General features: G+C 42.7%; 1 protein-coding gene across 2 annotated transcripts in view; it reads right to left on the reverse strand.

Moving 5' to 3' along the window:
• Positions 1 to 16,362, reverse strand: part of dennd2b (DENN domain containing 2B) — a 66,605-nt gene that overhangs the window by 20,608 nt on the left and 29,635 nt on the right. For both annotated transcript variants that reach the window (XM_037795723.1, XM_037795714.1), the window contains exons 3-11: positions 14,810 to 16,078; positions 13,032 to 13,177; positions 6,759 to 6,880; positions 5,549 to 5,764; positions 5,094 to 5,190; positions 4,875 to 4,919; positions 4,256 to 4,440; positions 2,312 to 2,421; positions 946 to 1,015 (exon numbers count right to left, since the gene is read on the reverse strand). In XM_037795723.1, the coding sequence (XP_037651651.1) occupies positions 946 to 1,015; positions 2,312 to 2,421; positions 4,256 to 4,440; positions 4,875 to 4,919; positions 5,094 to 5,190; positions 5,549 to 5,764; positions 6,759 to 6,880; positions 13,032 to 13,177; positions 14,810 to 16,078 (2,260 nt within the window). The remainder of the gene's footprint in view (positions 1 to 945; positions 1,016 to 2,311; positions 2,422 to 4,255; positions 4,441 to 4,874; positions 4,920 to 5,093; positions 5,191 to 5,548; positions 5,765 to 6,758; positions 6,881 to 13,031; positions 13,178 to 14,809; positions 16,079 to 16,362) is intronic.

Raw genomic sequence — 16,362 nt, forward strand, 5'->3', positions numbered from 1 at the left:
CAATCCACTTGTCCATATTAGGTATACAATTTTCTCCTCTTGTTTCTCCTCCGCTTTTCCAAATGGATGATTAAATCAACTATGTGGAGCTTGATTCAAGTCCTCAGGAATGCTCTGTTACTGCCAACGGCTGGTCAGACAGCAGGGAAGAAACAAAGTTACTGGAGGAGAGCAGATCACCTCTTCCTTTCCCTTCATTCAAATCTGCTTCCATCAGGATGAATCTCGGATCAACGGAGCAGAACGAGTTTAAAAACATTTTTGTCTGGTTAAAGAATTCACAAAACGTCGGCTGCCATCCAGCGCATACACAAGACAATACGAGGCACTCCCAGTAAACCTATGAGAACATACACATTGTAGTACTGTAAACTCAGAAATACCAAACGGCAAACAAAATCACCACCACATTCACAGAATCCCACACAGTCATACTCTCTACCCGCAAGCTAAATGGGAAGCTCAACAAAACAAACACATCAAAGCGCTCTCCGGCCTCATTATGAGGAGGAAATGCTCCACAATGACAAAGTCGGGATTTTTCATGGTTTCTCTTTGTTTCGCCTCTCCTGAGAAACTCTCATTAAATTCAATGAGTCAATCTTAACTGGGTTTTTACCATAAATTATTTTTTTATGCCCTTTATGACTGAATGTTTGCGGTAGTGACACTATGTAAATAGTATGTAGCTACTGTATTTCTTTCGGTTAATTTACATATTTAATATGAAACCACTTTCATGCATTTTTTTAACCAATTCGGTCATTTCATGTCGTTTTTGCTTTACATGTTCTGTTTCCTGCTGCCACAGTGGATGGTAACACATCAACGGCCCCACAGGAAAACCGTATCACATGTTCACATAAAAAAAGGTCTGTCACAACAAACAGGGCTCAGCAGGGTGTGAACAGGGAGCAGAGGATGAGGGTCTGAACGGTGGCTTACCAGCAGGCGTCTGCAGTACCCAAACCTCCTGCTGCCATCCTCTCCAGTCAACATGAAGGAGAAGGTCTCACTGTAGCAAAAAACAAATGTAAACACATGAGAATCGACACACAGAGACACATACACATCTAACTATGAAGCAAAGAATCTCTCTTTGTCTGTCTGAGTGTATGGGAATGTCCTTCGCTTATCTCAAGAACCGTTCATCCGATCTACTTCACACTTGGCGGGTGTATTGCCGTTGACCAAAAGGAGAGCTGTGTTGAATTTTGTGCAATTTGGACATGAGACATGCTCTGTGGACTGAATTGAGCATGTTTTCCGCAGCGGGTCTTTACAGGCTGCGGCTCATTGACTGCAGGTCACTTTTGCTGCTGGAAACTAACGTAACATGGATATTGGATATACTGACTGAACTCTTCTTCACTTCCCTGGAGTCAATGAGCACAAGCAGATATCCTACAGGAACAGTGCCACAGCACTCTGCCACTGCAACTCAAATTGTGTACGTTTTTGCAATACTAACTTATAATGTTACCGCCGGCCAAATACCTTCACTAATTAAATCCATGCTCTACTTTCTACGGCAGTGGTTATGTCAAACTAAGTGACTAATATGCCTATTTGGAAATGAATACATCTGCAAGGAACTTTCCCCCGGAACTAGGAACCTTTTGAGGAACTCGACCGCAGGGACCAGGGTCTAAATTAAGTACCGGGGAAAAAAGGCCCTGGTCGGGGGGTAGCACTTACTCAAAGTACAGGAACTTTTAAGGTGGAGTTTGCAGGGATGACCATCGCATTGGTAAAACACACACACACAGCACCGCTGCTTCAACAGCTTCAACAGCTTCAACTTGTGCACTGCTTCATTCATAAACAAGGAAGTACTCTAGTATCGATTTAGGACCATAACTGTATTTAACTGGTGCTTCTGGGTAGCCGTGACTTGGGTGTGTGATGCAACGATGTCATGACAGGTGTACTGCACAGGACCCAAGGAAGCACAGTGTTGAATGTGAAGTTTTTTGTATGAGGAGTTCTCTCGAGAAAGCTGCAAACAACAACATCACAGGCCAAGCATTCGACCCGTTCAGGACAGGCATATTTTGCATGGGTACTGCACTAGTGTAAACAATTGCATGAAAGATGCTACTGAATTGCTTTTGTTGGATAAATCCAGAGTTATTTGATTAGTTCCAGGGACTAAAAGTCGGGTTATATCGGCCTCTGCTGCTTTGATTATTCTTTTATCGGTATCTCACAACCCCTACAAACTTTATGCAAGTGCAATGCAACATCGCTGGAGTTCCCCTTTAATAGACCAGTTAGTTTGACACTGAATCAGGAAGATTGCCAGCCATACCTGGGGTACTCAGACACAGGACTCCAGTCCTTTGCATCTGGGAAACAGAACTGTGGAATGGCTTTGAGTCTCTGTTCGGCCTCCCTCATCTGCTTGGTGGGCCTCTCTAGCTGTGAGACGGAAGGAGAGGGGAGGAGAGGGAGAGGGAGAGGGAGAGGGAGAGGGAGAGGGAGAGGGAGAGGGAGAGGACAGGAGAGGAGTTTCAGTTAGCTCATTCTCCTTCACATAACTGTGTCCTCCATTTTTAAGATCCCCATGGATGTCAGTGTGACCAATAAATGACCAGACTACCATTTCTCCCATACGAGGTTAAACCTTTGCCCCCTCCAGTCCTCATTAACTCAACAACAGCAGAGTGAGCGTATCCCCTGGCTGGCAGAGACGTACTTTTCCCAAGGGACACTTCTTCGAACCCAACCTTAAATAACTTTAAAATATATCTTTGAATAACTAAAAACACGTCCCTGCCACAGATCCTGGTTATTTTTAACTGTAAACAGGCTCCCAAGACTCCCCAGGCTCTAAGCTATAAATCTTAATTGCCCAGGCGGCTTTAAATTGTCAACAACCTGCTCAATCAAGTGTGAAAAGCTCACATAAATATTGATTTTTACTTCAATCTAATACAAAAAATAATTGGCATGGGTCACGGTCCTGCGTAATACATCATCGTCATCATTTTCAGCATTCATTCTACATGTAATAATACATGACTAAAAGCTCAGAGTGGGAAAACTCTGAAAAGCCTTCAGTACATAATCAACTCTTGGTCTAACACGTTATTTCTAGATTACCCTGGCCCGCTTAATCCATGGCATTAGCATATACATCTTCCAGACTGTCTAAATATGATTTAACTGGATTACATTTGCTAGTGAAAATCAACAGTTCATCTCCATCATCGTCTCATCAATTGTCCAGACAATATTAACTGTCATAAACTATGTCAAGAATGTTGTTGCCTGACACATCTTAGATGTGGTGTATAAGTTTGGCTTTTATTCACGTGATTGCGTTTATTTCTTTTTCTTTTTATTATTATTATTATTATCGTGTTTGCCATTTAACTACAAATGGATTATATTTAGCTTTAGGGCTAACCTTTTCCCAGACCATGCCATAGATTTTTAAGCTAATAAACTGACAAATGTGTTTTTCGACCCTCAGTAGTCACCTGAACAGACTAAAACACTAAAGCGAGTGATTTTAAAATCAGTCCCTGCTGCCAACAGCATTAAAGGTAGGGTTGGTAAACATTTTACAAACATTTTTGTTATTTTAGTTGAATTTCTCATTTCATCCCGACAGCAATCAATAAATACATAATCAAAAATAATAATTTTGATAATAATGATTAAAAAAAAATTGGTATCTGTGGCTGTCGCAGGACTGTAATTAACCTGTCCATTAATTTTATTCAGCCTGCCTGTCTACCCACCTGCCTGTGTGCGTGCACTCTGCCTGTGCACTCATTGCACGTCACCAGAGTCTTCCACAAGCTGCTAACTAGACAGCTGTAAGTACTAACAATAGCCACGTTTGTTGTTTACATTCATTATGATTATGGTTGGCATTATGGTTTATGTTCATAATGATAATTTTGGGGGAGTTCCTTTGGAGGGAGGCCTGAAGGGATGGGCTGTCAGTGTTGCCGACTTGGTGACTTTTGGAGCTAGTGCTGCTACTTGCATTAGAAAAGAGTTGGCAACACTGGGCTGGGTTTTCAGTTGGATCCTTTTATTTTAAAAATCTAGCGTACGCTTGTTGGTTTCCTAAGATCGCCCACCCTGCATTTAAACAATGATAATAACATGGTTCTTGTAAGCTTTAAAAACAGTGACATATCAATGTAGTATTCGTGATTTGTAATTCCTGAGCTAAAACACTTGAGGTCCTTTGATGCATTATAGGAGTTGGATTCAGTTATGACTGTCAGGCTTTTACCTTGGGGAACTGGTAGGTGACCTCTGGGGAGTAGGAGTTTTTGCTAGGTTTCTTTTTTAGAGAAATAACCACAAAATACTCAAAGAGTTCCCTCTCCTGCCATTCGATGAGCTGCAGCTCCAGCGTGCGGTAGCTGGGGGCCCGTCGGAGGATGGACTGCAGTTTCAACAACCTCTGGGTGTGAGCTAAGGAGGGAAGCGAACATTAGTACATACAATTCTCTGTCTAAACACAATTCACACTATAGAGTTCAGTATGTAAATCTAGGGCTCATAGGGTATTAACCTTCAGCCACTGAGGAAATTAAATGTTGTACATATGGGTGTAATTCACTTTTACTGAAATATCGTGTCCAAAACAGATGGAAAACATCACTAAATCTCATTAGTATTCCTGTCATTGGACCTAGACATGTGATAAATGTTGTATGGTCTACTGATAATCCATGGCAAATGTTCCGTTACAATTCTGTGGTCTGTTCGGTCACACAGGGTTACTTGTTGAATACAAAACTGGGAAGCTGTTGCACAACTACTGAGAAAAACAGCTCCAACAAAACGTTCATAGGTGACAAAAATGTAGCACCTAACTGTTGCAAATGAACGCTGTGGTCACTCACCTTTGAACCTGTCGTCAGAGTCACTCTCACTCTCACTGTTGTCATCTGGAGGCATACATGAGACAGACAAGAAGGTTTTCTACAGGTCAGAGGGCAATTTCACAAACATGTGTTTATGTCACGAGAAGGACACGACAAGAACTCTTTGTGGGTGGCTGAGACGCAAATATTTACTCACTTATCTGGCCAGTGGATAAATGGACTAAAGAGAGCCCTTACCTCGCAGAGATGCAGTCTCAACATTGGCCATGGACAGCTTCTTCAGCCTCTTCTTCCCACGTTTAGTGCAGTAAATTGAGTTGATCCTCTGGACCAGCTGTAAACAGAGGAAAGAGGAAGTTCTCAGTTGTTTCTTTTGATCCTAAATATAGAAGAAGTAGAGGGTGTTCCTGGCCAAAAGTAATACTGTACTGTGCTTTAAGGGTTATTGAAAATCTTCAATGCAAGTTCTTGAGAAAAAGTACCACAAGAGAAACCCAAGCAGTAATAAGGCGCATCGAGGCACTGTGTTTTAAAAAGGTCTTTTCCAAACTGAGGAAGTACAAGTGATCTAGAGCTGACTTGGTCCCTACAGAAACCTGAACTGGTCTGTGAAGCAGAAGAGGAAAGAGAACACAGTCGGAGCTCTGCAAGGACTTAGAGTAGGTGTTTGTGTAGGATCTAGTAGTGTGTACCTTGGGGATCCTCCAGTGCCTGTGTGAGGCCAGGGTGTCACTGGTGCTACCGAGGCTATCATCCAGCAAGCCACAAGGTGATGGTGATGCACCTCGCTGGGGGAGAAGCAGCATTTCGTCGTGGCTGTAGCGTTTGGACAACTGTGACATCCGGTGGCTCTTCCTTTCACTCGGACCAGGGAGGCGAAGCGACTGGCTACTGGGTTTGGATGGCAACTAGTCAGAGAGAAATGAATATGGAAGGGTTGGTAAAGTTCATTCATTCATTCGTAAAGGTTTTATAAATAGTTATCGCAGTGCATTAATTCAGATACTTTTCTTCTTGTGTGTAGGATTTGGCAGCATCTAGTGGTGTAGTTGCAGATTGCAGCCAACTCGAGTACCTCTCCGCTCACTCCTCCCTTTCCAAGACTGCGGTAAAGTGAGCCGCTGAGTGCAAAACCGTGGTAACGCTGTTTGTCCTCACTCAGAGGCCATCCTCACCATAATAACACTACTTTAGGAGCAACAGAAGTCAGACAGTGCTGGTAGTACCACAGTTTTGCATTCTCTGACTCACGTTACCGCAGTTTCACAAGCATGTCAGAGAACTACAGTGGCCTTCAGGTAATGTAAAAATGTGAAAGTCTCTTTCTAGAGCCAGTGTTTGGTTTGTCCGTTCTGGGCTACTGTAGAAACATGGTGGAGGGCGATGGGCTGCACACCTCAAACTCCTCAGCAAAGAAACAAATTTTGCTGTACCCTACTGTTGTGTGGAAAAAAATATTCCGGTCATGTGCAGCATGAAATAAGATTGCAGTTTCATGGCATGATGGAAAAAAGCCAATTATTGGCTGACTTCTTTATTAAAACAACATAAGTATGTTTGGCTGCACTGTAAACCGATACAGCAGTTGCTCTTCTGTTATATTCCTGGCAAAGGAGCTGCTCAATGAGTATTACACTGGAGTATTAAACCACACTTGTTGTTCCCACCAGTAACAATGGGTGTCTCCCATTTAGTATAGTGAGACAAGTGCTTCTGCGTTTAGGTGAGGCAACCACATGTGCAGATGGGTCTAAACATATCAAACTATTTCCTGTAGTGCCACAAATGAGGTGTGAGATTCTTTAAAAAGGTCTTGTCCAGACACTGACACAGGAACACATGTGTGTTGTGACTACAGGAAAACACATCATTGCTGTTGATCCCAACAGGCTTATGACTTACCTGAGGTGGAGAGTTCAGCTTCCTGTCCATGGTGGTCCACGATCTGTTACTTTCCAAAAGACAAGACTTCCGACCCAAACTCTTCCGCTTCAGGTCAACATCCTCATATGGGTTCTCCTTCTCTGTGGGGATGAAGTAAGTGTTCAGTGGAGCTCAAACAGCAGTAACGCTAGCAGCTGTCCATAGATGGAGGATGTTTTCGACAGAAGACAGACGAGGCTGTGGGGTCAGGGAAATGTGTTAGGGGCACAAGGGGGGCCTCCCTATGGTTAGTCTGGAAAGATATGAGTCATGAAAGGTAAGTCAAAGGTCACTCCCAGCTGGCTCAAGTGAACTCCCTTTTTTCAAAACAGTTACTGTTGGCACTGGGCCCCACAGGTCCCAGTGGGCCCGGCTGAAACTGCTGGACACAACACTGCTGGTGAGTCACTGTCCAGGCATTACAACTGTCTGCTGTGAGATGGAGAGGAGGATCATCTTCTTCTTAGACTTACACTTAAGAGAGTTGCATTACATATTTTTTTCTTTCTTGTGAAATAATGAAGTATATATTTGTAAAATATCTAGAATTTAACTTCATGCCATGTGCTTAAACATATTGTGGAATTTCAAATAAGGTATAAGCAATGAGGTTTAAAAACCACAGTTAAATACTCAAGCAGAAACCTCTGGTGGTGAGAAATGAAGCCAACGAGGAAGTGACAAAAAATGCAGTTCCTCAAATGGCCACTTGAGGCTCGCTCAAAAAGTGAGTCAATCCCCATAGACCTCCATGTTCTAATGCCCAAGTTTACAGCAAAAATAAACATGTTTAGTTTGTAATAAAACAAAACAGTTTTGGTCTCTATAGCTAATTCACCCATTCATGACAACTGTACAGGGGTGAATTTTTATATAACTCACACATTTAAATTATATTAAGGCTTACATTTAGGCATAATTGAGGGCATGGCTGCTTTGAGTGACAGGTAGGTGCCATACCAAGTCGCTAGTTGCTAGCTGTCTCCTCTACTGTGTTACCAGGGGGCGCCTCATCTCCACCTACGAGCCACCTCTTTGCCCATTTTAGGATTAGCCGGGAGTTACACCTCTTCCTAACTGGACGCGATGCAAACGAGCTAACATCAGATTGCTTCAGTTTCTCCCAATGGAGATGTCCTAACCTGCTCCGTGCTTCAGTAAACAGGCAAAGTGACGTGTCGCTTGTTTGAAAAAACGCTCGCCCTGGCTCTATTTATGCAAAGTTTCATGCACCTTGAACCTATTTTCACTGGTCAAGAGCAACACTGACAGTAATTGACAGATAATCAACATTGCACTCTCTATGTAGTAGAGAGTCGCATCACTTGTAGTATATCTGGACAATTTTTCGCGCTCCATTTGCCAGAGTTCGCTCGGTCGCTGTATGTTAGGAAGAGGGGGTAGGCTGTGCCATAAAAACATAAAAAGATGCATCACTGTACCTCTAAAAGTCACAATAAGCACAGACTTTGCTACTGCTCTATAGATGTGCTTCAGTGAACAAATGATAGCGGAAAAGGAAAGAAAATGAACATTACAGAGCGCTGCACAGCTCTCACTGATGTCACCTGGCAGAGGGCCAACTTCAATAAAGAGAAAACTTGTGTAACACCACAGTCCATGTCTATTCAGACATGTGCTCTGAGAATAGCTTTTTGGCAGGGTCTGAAAAAGGTTGTGAGAAAGTGAAGAAACCACAGTGAAGAACAAAAACAGAGCCAGATGGCGTCGAAATGCATGAGGGGAACTTTTAAAAGAAAGAAAAGCAGCGTTATCTGTCAGTGGAAAGGGGGAAAAAAATCTATTTGGTAGCCGTGTTCCTTCTTCCTGAGTATATTAGTGGAAAAACCAGATGAACTCAGCATCTCAAACAATGAGTGTGTGTTTTAAAATTGTCTAAGATTAACCTACAAGGCAGAGCTTTGTTCAGTTATCTATTTTTAGGTTAATTATTGAACCTGTCGGAAGTAAACGAACACAGCCATGCACACATACGCAGACAACGTACACAGCCAGGGAGCGTTATGTTGTGTCAAACAGTAAATTAGTGTACTGGAGTGATTTTCTGTGCATCATTAAAGCTGAGGAGCAGTATAAGAGGGCTTAGCGTGACCCCACGTTGTGCTGCAACTCCATTAAACTGAAGCAATACTGTAATGAGAGCCTGCTGGGAAAATGATATGTCTGTATAGCTGCTTGTGTACTGGAGGGTACTAATCTACTCCTCTGATTACAAACATCCAGATCTCTGTGTAACACACCCCCAGACTATTATGCAGGGAGTGGACACACCTCGGCTGCACACTGTGATTGTACATTTCTGTGTGGACTCTCTGGGCAGGGCGAGGCACAGAACAAACTATACCAACAGCGTCAGTATCAGCTTACCCTATAAAGTGGACCAGCTAGACTCTAGCTGCTAGAGTATAGTGGCACCGGCGCTCACCCATTCATTTAACCGTAAACCCAAATGTGCATGGGATAGGGATGAAAAAATAGGTTGCAGCTTTGTAAAAACATTTGGCAGCACCACAAACCATACAGTGTGTCCATCATGAGGAGAGTTTGCTTGTGACCACACTGGAGAGAGTATGTAGGAGAATGCACACGGCATATTTTACACCAAAGAATAACAAAATCATCAACAGTGTATGCAACTGTCTAAGTGTAACTTTAAAAGTACAGTGTGTCTGATTTGGCGGCATCTGGTGTTGTGGACTGCGGTAACGTGAGCCGCCGAGTGTAAAATCATGGTAACGCCGTTCACCTTGCTCAGAGGGCATCCTTACCATAATAACACTACTTTAGGAGCAACGGAAGTCAGACGGCGGCTGGCGGTACCATGGTTTTACACTCAGCAGCTCACGTTACACAGCTTCACAAGCGTGTTGGCGAACTACGGTGGTCTTTAGGTAACATAAAAACGTGAAAGACTCTCTCTAGCAACAGTGTTCGGTTTGTCTGTTCTGAGCTACTGTAGAAACCAACCCGTTCTCACTCCCAACTCATCAAATACCGCCATTTGGTCAGTGCCCCTCGGCATTGGAAACCGACGCACGGAGGCACCCTTTAGCAACAGTATGTGACGAACCGGACTTTCAACTAACTCCAAAGGAAACCCACCAGCGGCGTTATTCGACGGTCGGAGCATGTGACGTAGTATTAATAGCTTGAGAGTCCGCTAAGGGCGGGTGGGAGTGGTGGTGGATGGGTTAAACAAACACAGGACTTTCAACCAGGAGACCACTGTTCATGTCCTGTGTGAAACTAAAGGTAACATTGACTTATTTTGTCACGTCAGTCTTTAGTCACGTGACAAGTTGATATCATCAGTCCTGTGAGTCAAGGGAGTCGCTAGTCAGTGAAGTTAACGTCAACCACAACTGTTTCCTAAACCTAACTAAGTGGTTGTGTTGCCTAAACCTAATTTCCTGTGAAAACAGAAGTTTATTTTGAAAGGACACTATGCATGTAGCTAGCGTATATTGACACACCGTCCCTGGTCCGTCCAAAAATAACGTAAGAGGGGTACCCCGTGCGCTGGTGTCCGATGCCAAGCGGCGTTTTTTAACGAGTTGAGAATGAGAATGTGTTGTAGAAACGTGGCAGAGCAACATGGCGAACTCCGTGAAAAAGACCTGCTCCCTATGTAGCTATGAAAGGCTCATTCTAAGCTAACGAAAACACAACGATTCTTAGTTTCAGGTGATTATACACTAGTGAAAACATAATTATGAATATTATATTCCATATCTATTAGATTCCCCGAAATATTACATACTGATCCTTTAATCAAACCTGAATCACTCACAGTGTACCAGACAGTCTCCCAGATTTATTTACAAGAGTAAGAGCAGACAACACTTGAGCAATAATCTACGTCAGCGAAGGTAACACACAGCTGGGAGTTTGAACATGACCGGGACTCAGATGATGCAGACAGCTGAATCATAGTGTTAGCGCAGGGTGTGATTCACCTGCCTGTAAACAGATCACTCACTGGCACTCCGTTTATCAACTCCACTAGTCAAAAGCACTTAAAACAGACCCCTGATATCACAATCCATCATTCTATTGTAGTAACATCATAGCACAGGGTACAAATGACTTGTACTCTTAAAGGTAAACATCTGGCATCAAACACAGGTGCCAAAAACCCAAATGGTGTGAATGACTATCCTACCAAGGCGGCTAAGATGTCCTGGGGAAAATGTGTGGGAACTTCAGGTTCTCTGTATGAACTGCTTATGAAAATAGAGACCAAAACATGGCTCATTTACTGCTGTGGCTGCTTCTCATATGGATCATCTGACCTGTAAACCACTACATAGCGGTACTGGAAACCACTGCAAACTTACTCAGAGAAAATGTCTTTGCGTCTCCAAACTCCACACTCATAGTGGTGGATGAACAATGGGGGCTTTGTTGGGATTCACATGAAAATCAGTCATGCCCCCCTGACGCTCTCTCAGAGACTACTGCACATCCTTCGCTTAAAAAAGAAATGCTGATGAGCATGACACTGATCACTGATTCAAGAACAACGTGGCCACTTGTACAAATACCAGAAAAGTAACGTAATACTTGCATATTAAGCCCTTATTTGGTCACTGAGCATTCATCATGAAAACATATTTTAGAGTGTGAAAACTTTTTACTGCATCTGAAATCCAAGCTTCATCATGAGACTACACTCACACTGACACACATTTCCACCACATTAAGTATGCACTGGGGGGAACTGGCAATTGGACTGGGCAGAAGGCCGGGGGTCATTTGCTAGTGGAAAGGAATTTGGCTCTTCAACATGTTCAGCATTTCACATACACATTGTCTCAGGAAACGTTTGAGTCGATCCTGTGTACAGCAGTGTGTTGCTCGTATGGCTGCCATGTGAGAAGATAATGCTATACAGTCAACATTCAGCAACTAAATTAAAGATCTTCTTTACTGTGAGTTTGGTCATACGGCTGCACAATAGTGGCTTTTATGGATAACAATGTCTTTGTGGACAAAAGTGCTCATCCCCTACGAATATGTGTTATAGTGCTGGATAGCAGTGGGAAATATGTACACAACCAGACAATCTTTACAGTGAAATACAACCTATACAACCTATACAACCACGTGTTATCTATTCATCTTATGCTCAGGTTGAGTGTCTACATGAGGCAGATACAGGAGGAAGAACTACCCTCACAATCTTATTACATTAGACAATGCTGCATGGGATTATCGCTTTCACTAAAACATCTGACTGCTGTCTTCTAAGGCTTCATAAACCATATAATGCATGTATTTACTCTTCGTGGACACATACTTTCTTTTCTTTCAATACTTTCAATTCATAGTAATCCCTCACAGTGCTGCAGTTTCACCTGAGATTATCTTTAATGCTTCATCTGGATTTGAAAAGCAACAGTCAGATTACAGACATACTGTCACTGTCTTGCTTATAACCAATGTCTAAAGTCACATGATTTGCATTGAACTGTATAAGAGCTGCAACTAACAATTAGTATTATTATCAATTAATCTGCTGATTATTTCTTTGATTAATCAAATAAATGTTTGGGTAATAGAATATCAGAAAATAGGGAAAAATGTCCATCCACAATTCCCCAAAGCCCAACTTAATATATTCAGTTTCCCAAAAGCCAATGTTGATATTTTATTTATTTTTTTTTGTCATTTTTACATTAAAAAAGTGACTTATACTATTAATAGATTATCAAAACAAGTTGGCAATAAATCTTCTGTTGATCAACTAACCGATTAATCGACTCTAGAGCTACAACAATTAATCGATTAGTTTTCAATTAAATTTCATCACCAACCATTTTGATAATTGATTGATCGGTTTGAGTAATTTTTTAAAAAACAAAATTCAAAATACTATATAATAATAACTAATAATAATAATTAAATGTTAATATTTTCTGGTTTCTTTACTCCTCTATGAAATAATATCTTTGAGTTGTGGACAAAACAAGACATTTGAGGACGTCACCTTGGGCTTTGAGAAACACTGATTGACTTGTTTCACTATTTTCGGAAATTTTATAGACCAAACAACTAATTGATTAATCGAGAAAATAATCAACAGATTAATCATCAATGAAAATTATAGTTAGTTGCAGCCCTAATCGACTCATCATTTCAGCTCTAAACGGTTTCTAAGAGTGACCCAGGTCAGACAGAAACCACGGAGTGATCAAAGTGACATGAAGGCTCGTGAACCAGTGTGCTTACCTACTATGTCCTCATAGGCATTCTCCTCTAAAGTGCTTTTGGAGTTGGGTCGACTCCGTGTGCCCGTGGTTAGCTTGCCATTCTCTGCAGGTGAGGACGGATTTGTAGATGGCAGAGTCGTAGCATCCTCCAACTCACACGACTCTCTAGGAAGAAATGAAGAAAGTCAAAACAGACCAAGATTGGGTATGACGTTACATAGTCGCATAGACAAAATTACAAGGAAGAAAGTGGAGACAGATAAGAGTAAACAGAGAAAGTCCAGATGGTGTTAAAAATAGTCCAGCCGGCCACTTTTACTTCTTCTCCACTTGCCAACTTGGAACAGAGAAAGCCGAAAGCTTTGTCTTATCCCATAAAAAAAAGAAATGAGGAGCCACTAATTATAAAACACCATGATCAACATGTTCTCCAATCTCAAGGAATTTCCTGATAAGTCACAAGTAAACATGCAGATATCTTACTATTTCTGAGTGCACAGTATAAGGCTCACATCACATGTCACAAGGCACTGCTACATTAGTGTAGGAGTACGGTCATGTCGCGCCATCGACAGTTTGTGGCTTTTAAGCTTGGTCTGAAATTGCTAGAGCCACAGGAATGTTAAACACAGAGTCCAAGGGATGAACATTTAAGGATTTCATCCTCATTTTACATAGGGACAATCTGGAGAGGCCCCACCCTCTGATCCTGAGAACTATAAGTTAAAAAGAAAAAGACTACAGGATCCAAGATTGAGCTAATATTGAAGCAACAAAGGGGCACAATAATAATCCAGTGTTAGATTTCACTGGTTTCTATTGGATATTCATAGAAACTTTATCGATATAGCATTATGGCCTACTGCAATTTTCAAATCGCAGGAGATGCAATATTTGTTAAAGGTGAAATGTGTCAAAATACCATTTTAAATGAAATACTGTCGTGCTGCAGAGATGTCCTGGCCTACACATTATATTCTACAGACTTATTAAAACATATTTGTTTGGTACAGATCACTGCAAAAATCACACCATAATCATTTGAATATGTTTTTCAATGAAAATGAGAACAATGATGTAAAATTATTCTTCTCTCTGATTCGCAAATCAGTTGCAATATCAGTCAAAATTATCGCAATTAGATATTTTCTCAAAAACGTGCACGGTGCAACCCTTCTCCAGTAGGCAATTACCTCATGATAAACCTACGATGACATTATTCATTTTGATTAAATTAGGAAAGCTGGGGTGACAAGAACTCAATGTTCTAACAAAACAAAACTATTGTTTGTATTCCTCTATGGTCTTTCAGGAAACATAACTGATTCAACGCTGATCTCCACTTCAAATCCTCACTAAAAACATATTCAGGAGAACCAGAGTAGATCGCTCAAACACCACAACCAGACACACTAATCAGTAACTTACAACACCAACAAAGCAAACACTTAACCTGTGATCCAAATTCCTCACAAGACTGTCTTATACGTACGAAACGTTTCAAACTTGAATGCACCCAATAATGATGCATCAATCCAACCTTTTCTCTCCTGACCTAGTTTCCGATACCTCAGCGCAGAGTATCTGTAGATACCTTGTACTGATCCGTTACATACTGTACATACGTTTCGAGCTCTCTTTCTCCCTAATTCAAAATCTGTATATCTCGCTGGGTGGAAATCATTGGAATCATTTTTATGTCAGTAAACATGAGGCCAGAGATTGACAAAACATTGAATTTTACATTGACTTTCACAGAGAAACTGTCTTTAGACATAAGCACACAGATATTCTCACCTGTCCTGTGGTTTCACTGGGGTGCTTCCCTCGGTCTTTACCGTTCGGGGCATGCTGGGTGCAGGGGTCGAGGGCAGAGGCGGGGGGGACTCAGAGGCTGTGTTTGGAGGTAGTCCATTGGCTGGCGACACGACCTTCTGGTCCCGTTTGGCGTCGTACTCAAAAGTGCGTTTGGGCTTAGGTAAGGGGTTGACCGGTGTGCCGACAGAGGTCTGTTGGCTCGGTGGTTCTGGGCTCTCAGACCTGGTTGAGCTCACACTAAACCTCTGTCTGAGTTTAGAGAGCTTATCAGACACCAAAACAGCGTCTGGTTCTGTGGCCACTGAGCAAATGCTGCTGCGCTTACTGGTGCAAGTGCTGTCCAAGTCGTCGCCTATCACAAAAGACTTTTGTCTCGTCTTGTCCGGAGCGTAGCAATTATTCAGATAACGTGGAGGGGTAGGGCTGGGATTCTCCTTCAGGGCTTGCTCTATCTTTTGTATCCTGTTGAGAACCGCTGACGTCTCCTTCCGAGTACACAGGGAACGTGCAAATGCTCCTGAGGAATCTGTCTTGCCTATCCTTTTCTGGAAGCGGCCCAGGCAGTCTTTGTCTGAAACTCCTTCCTCTTCCTCTGTGTAGGAGCACTCTGAGAAAGCTGTGCTCATCCTTCGAACCCCCTTGAAGTCAAACGTTTTCTCGCTGCAGGGAGAAGAGAGCAGGCTGGGGCAGCCCTCACTGCCCCCTACACGCTCTCCTCCTCTTTTATCCAGACACAAGCTCATTCTAGGCAAAGACACCCTCCTGCACTCCCATTCTGAGATCTTTTTGCGGATTGCGGCGGGGGGAACACCTGCGACTGAGCGGGTGAGAGAGAGGGTGCGCTTGTGGCTTTGGTTAGATGAAGGTCCCAGTGAGAGTGTGCTCCAACTCAGGGGCCTACCATTTAGTCCATCTCCCGGTGTGAGTTCCCTTTGTTGCTCCTGGACACCCTGACTCTCCTGGCAGGACTTGGTTTGACCTTGAGGCTTATAGATGGAGAGCCTGTTGTCCAGGCAGCTGATGCTCTTTGACTTGGTGAGACGGCCTTGGAAGTCAGTGTCACCGGTGAGAGACGCACCACTGCACAGGGTAGCGGTCTTGCTGCTCCAGCCAGCACGTGCCAGGAACCTGCCGTCGGTCCTGACGTACCTACTCTGCTTTCCGGAGTTCTCACCGTCGCTGAGGAGAGGCTGCTGGCTCTGCGCCTGACTGGCAGCGAGAACAGGACAAGGTGACGTAGACTGGCACCTGGAACGAGACGCAGAAAAGGTGTGAACAAACATTGTAAACATTTAAATGCTTCTCTCTCTCATATGAGCTGTCTTGAGCCTGAAGCATGAAAAGTACCAGGAACTCGATGGTGAACAGATGGGAGAAAATCATAAAGAATCAGCTTAAAAATTCTGAATTCATTTCCAAGATCAAAGACATAATGAAAACTTGAGCCACTTATTGAGAATAACCACAGGAAAGTATTCTGTCTTTGGCAGCATGCGATTAAAATAAAGGCCAAAGGAAATACAGACTACATT

This window comes from Sebastes umbrosus, chromosome 2 (assembly GCF_015220745.1).
Source record: "Sebastes umbrosus isolate fSebUmb1 chromosome 2, fSebUmb1.pri, whole genome shotgun sequence".
NCBI classification, from domain to species: Eukaryota; Metazoa; Chordata; class Actinopteri; order Perciformes; family Sebastidae; genus Sebastes; species Sebastes umbrosus.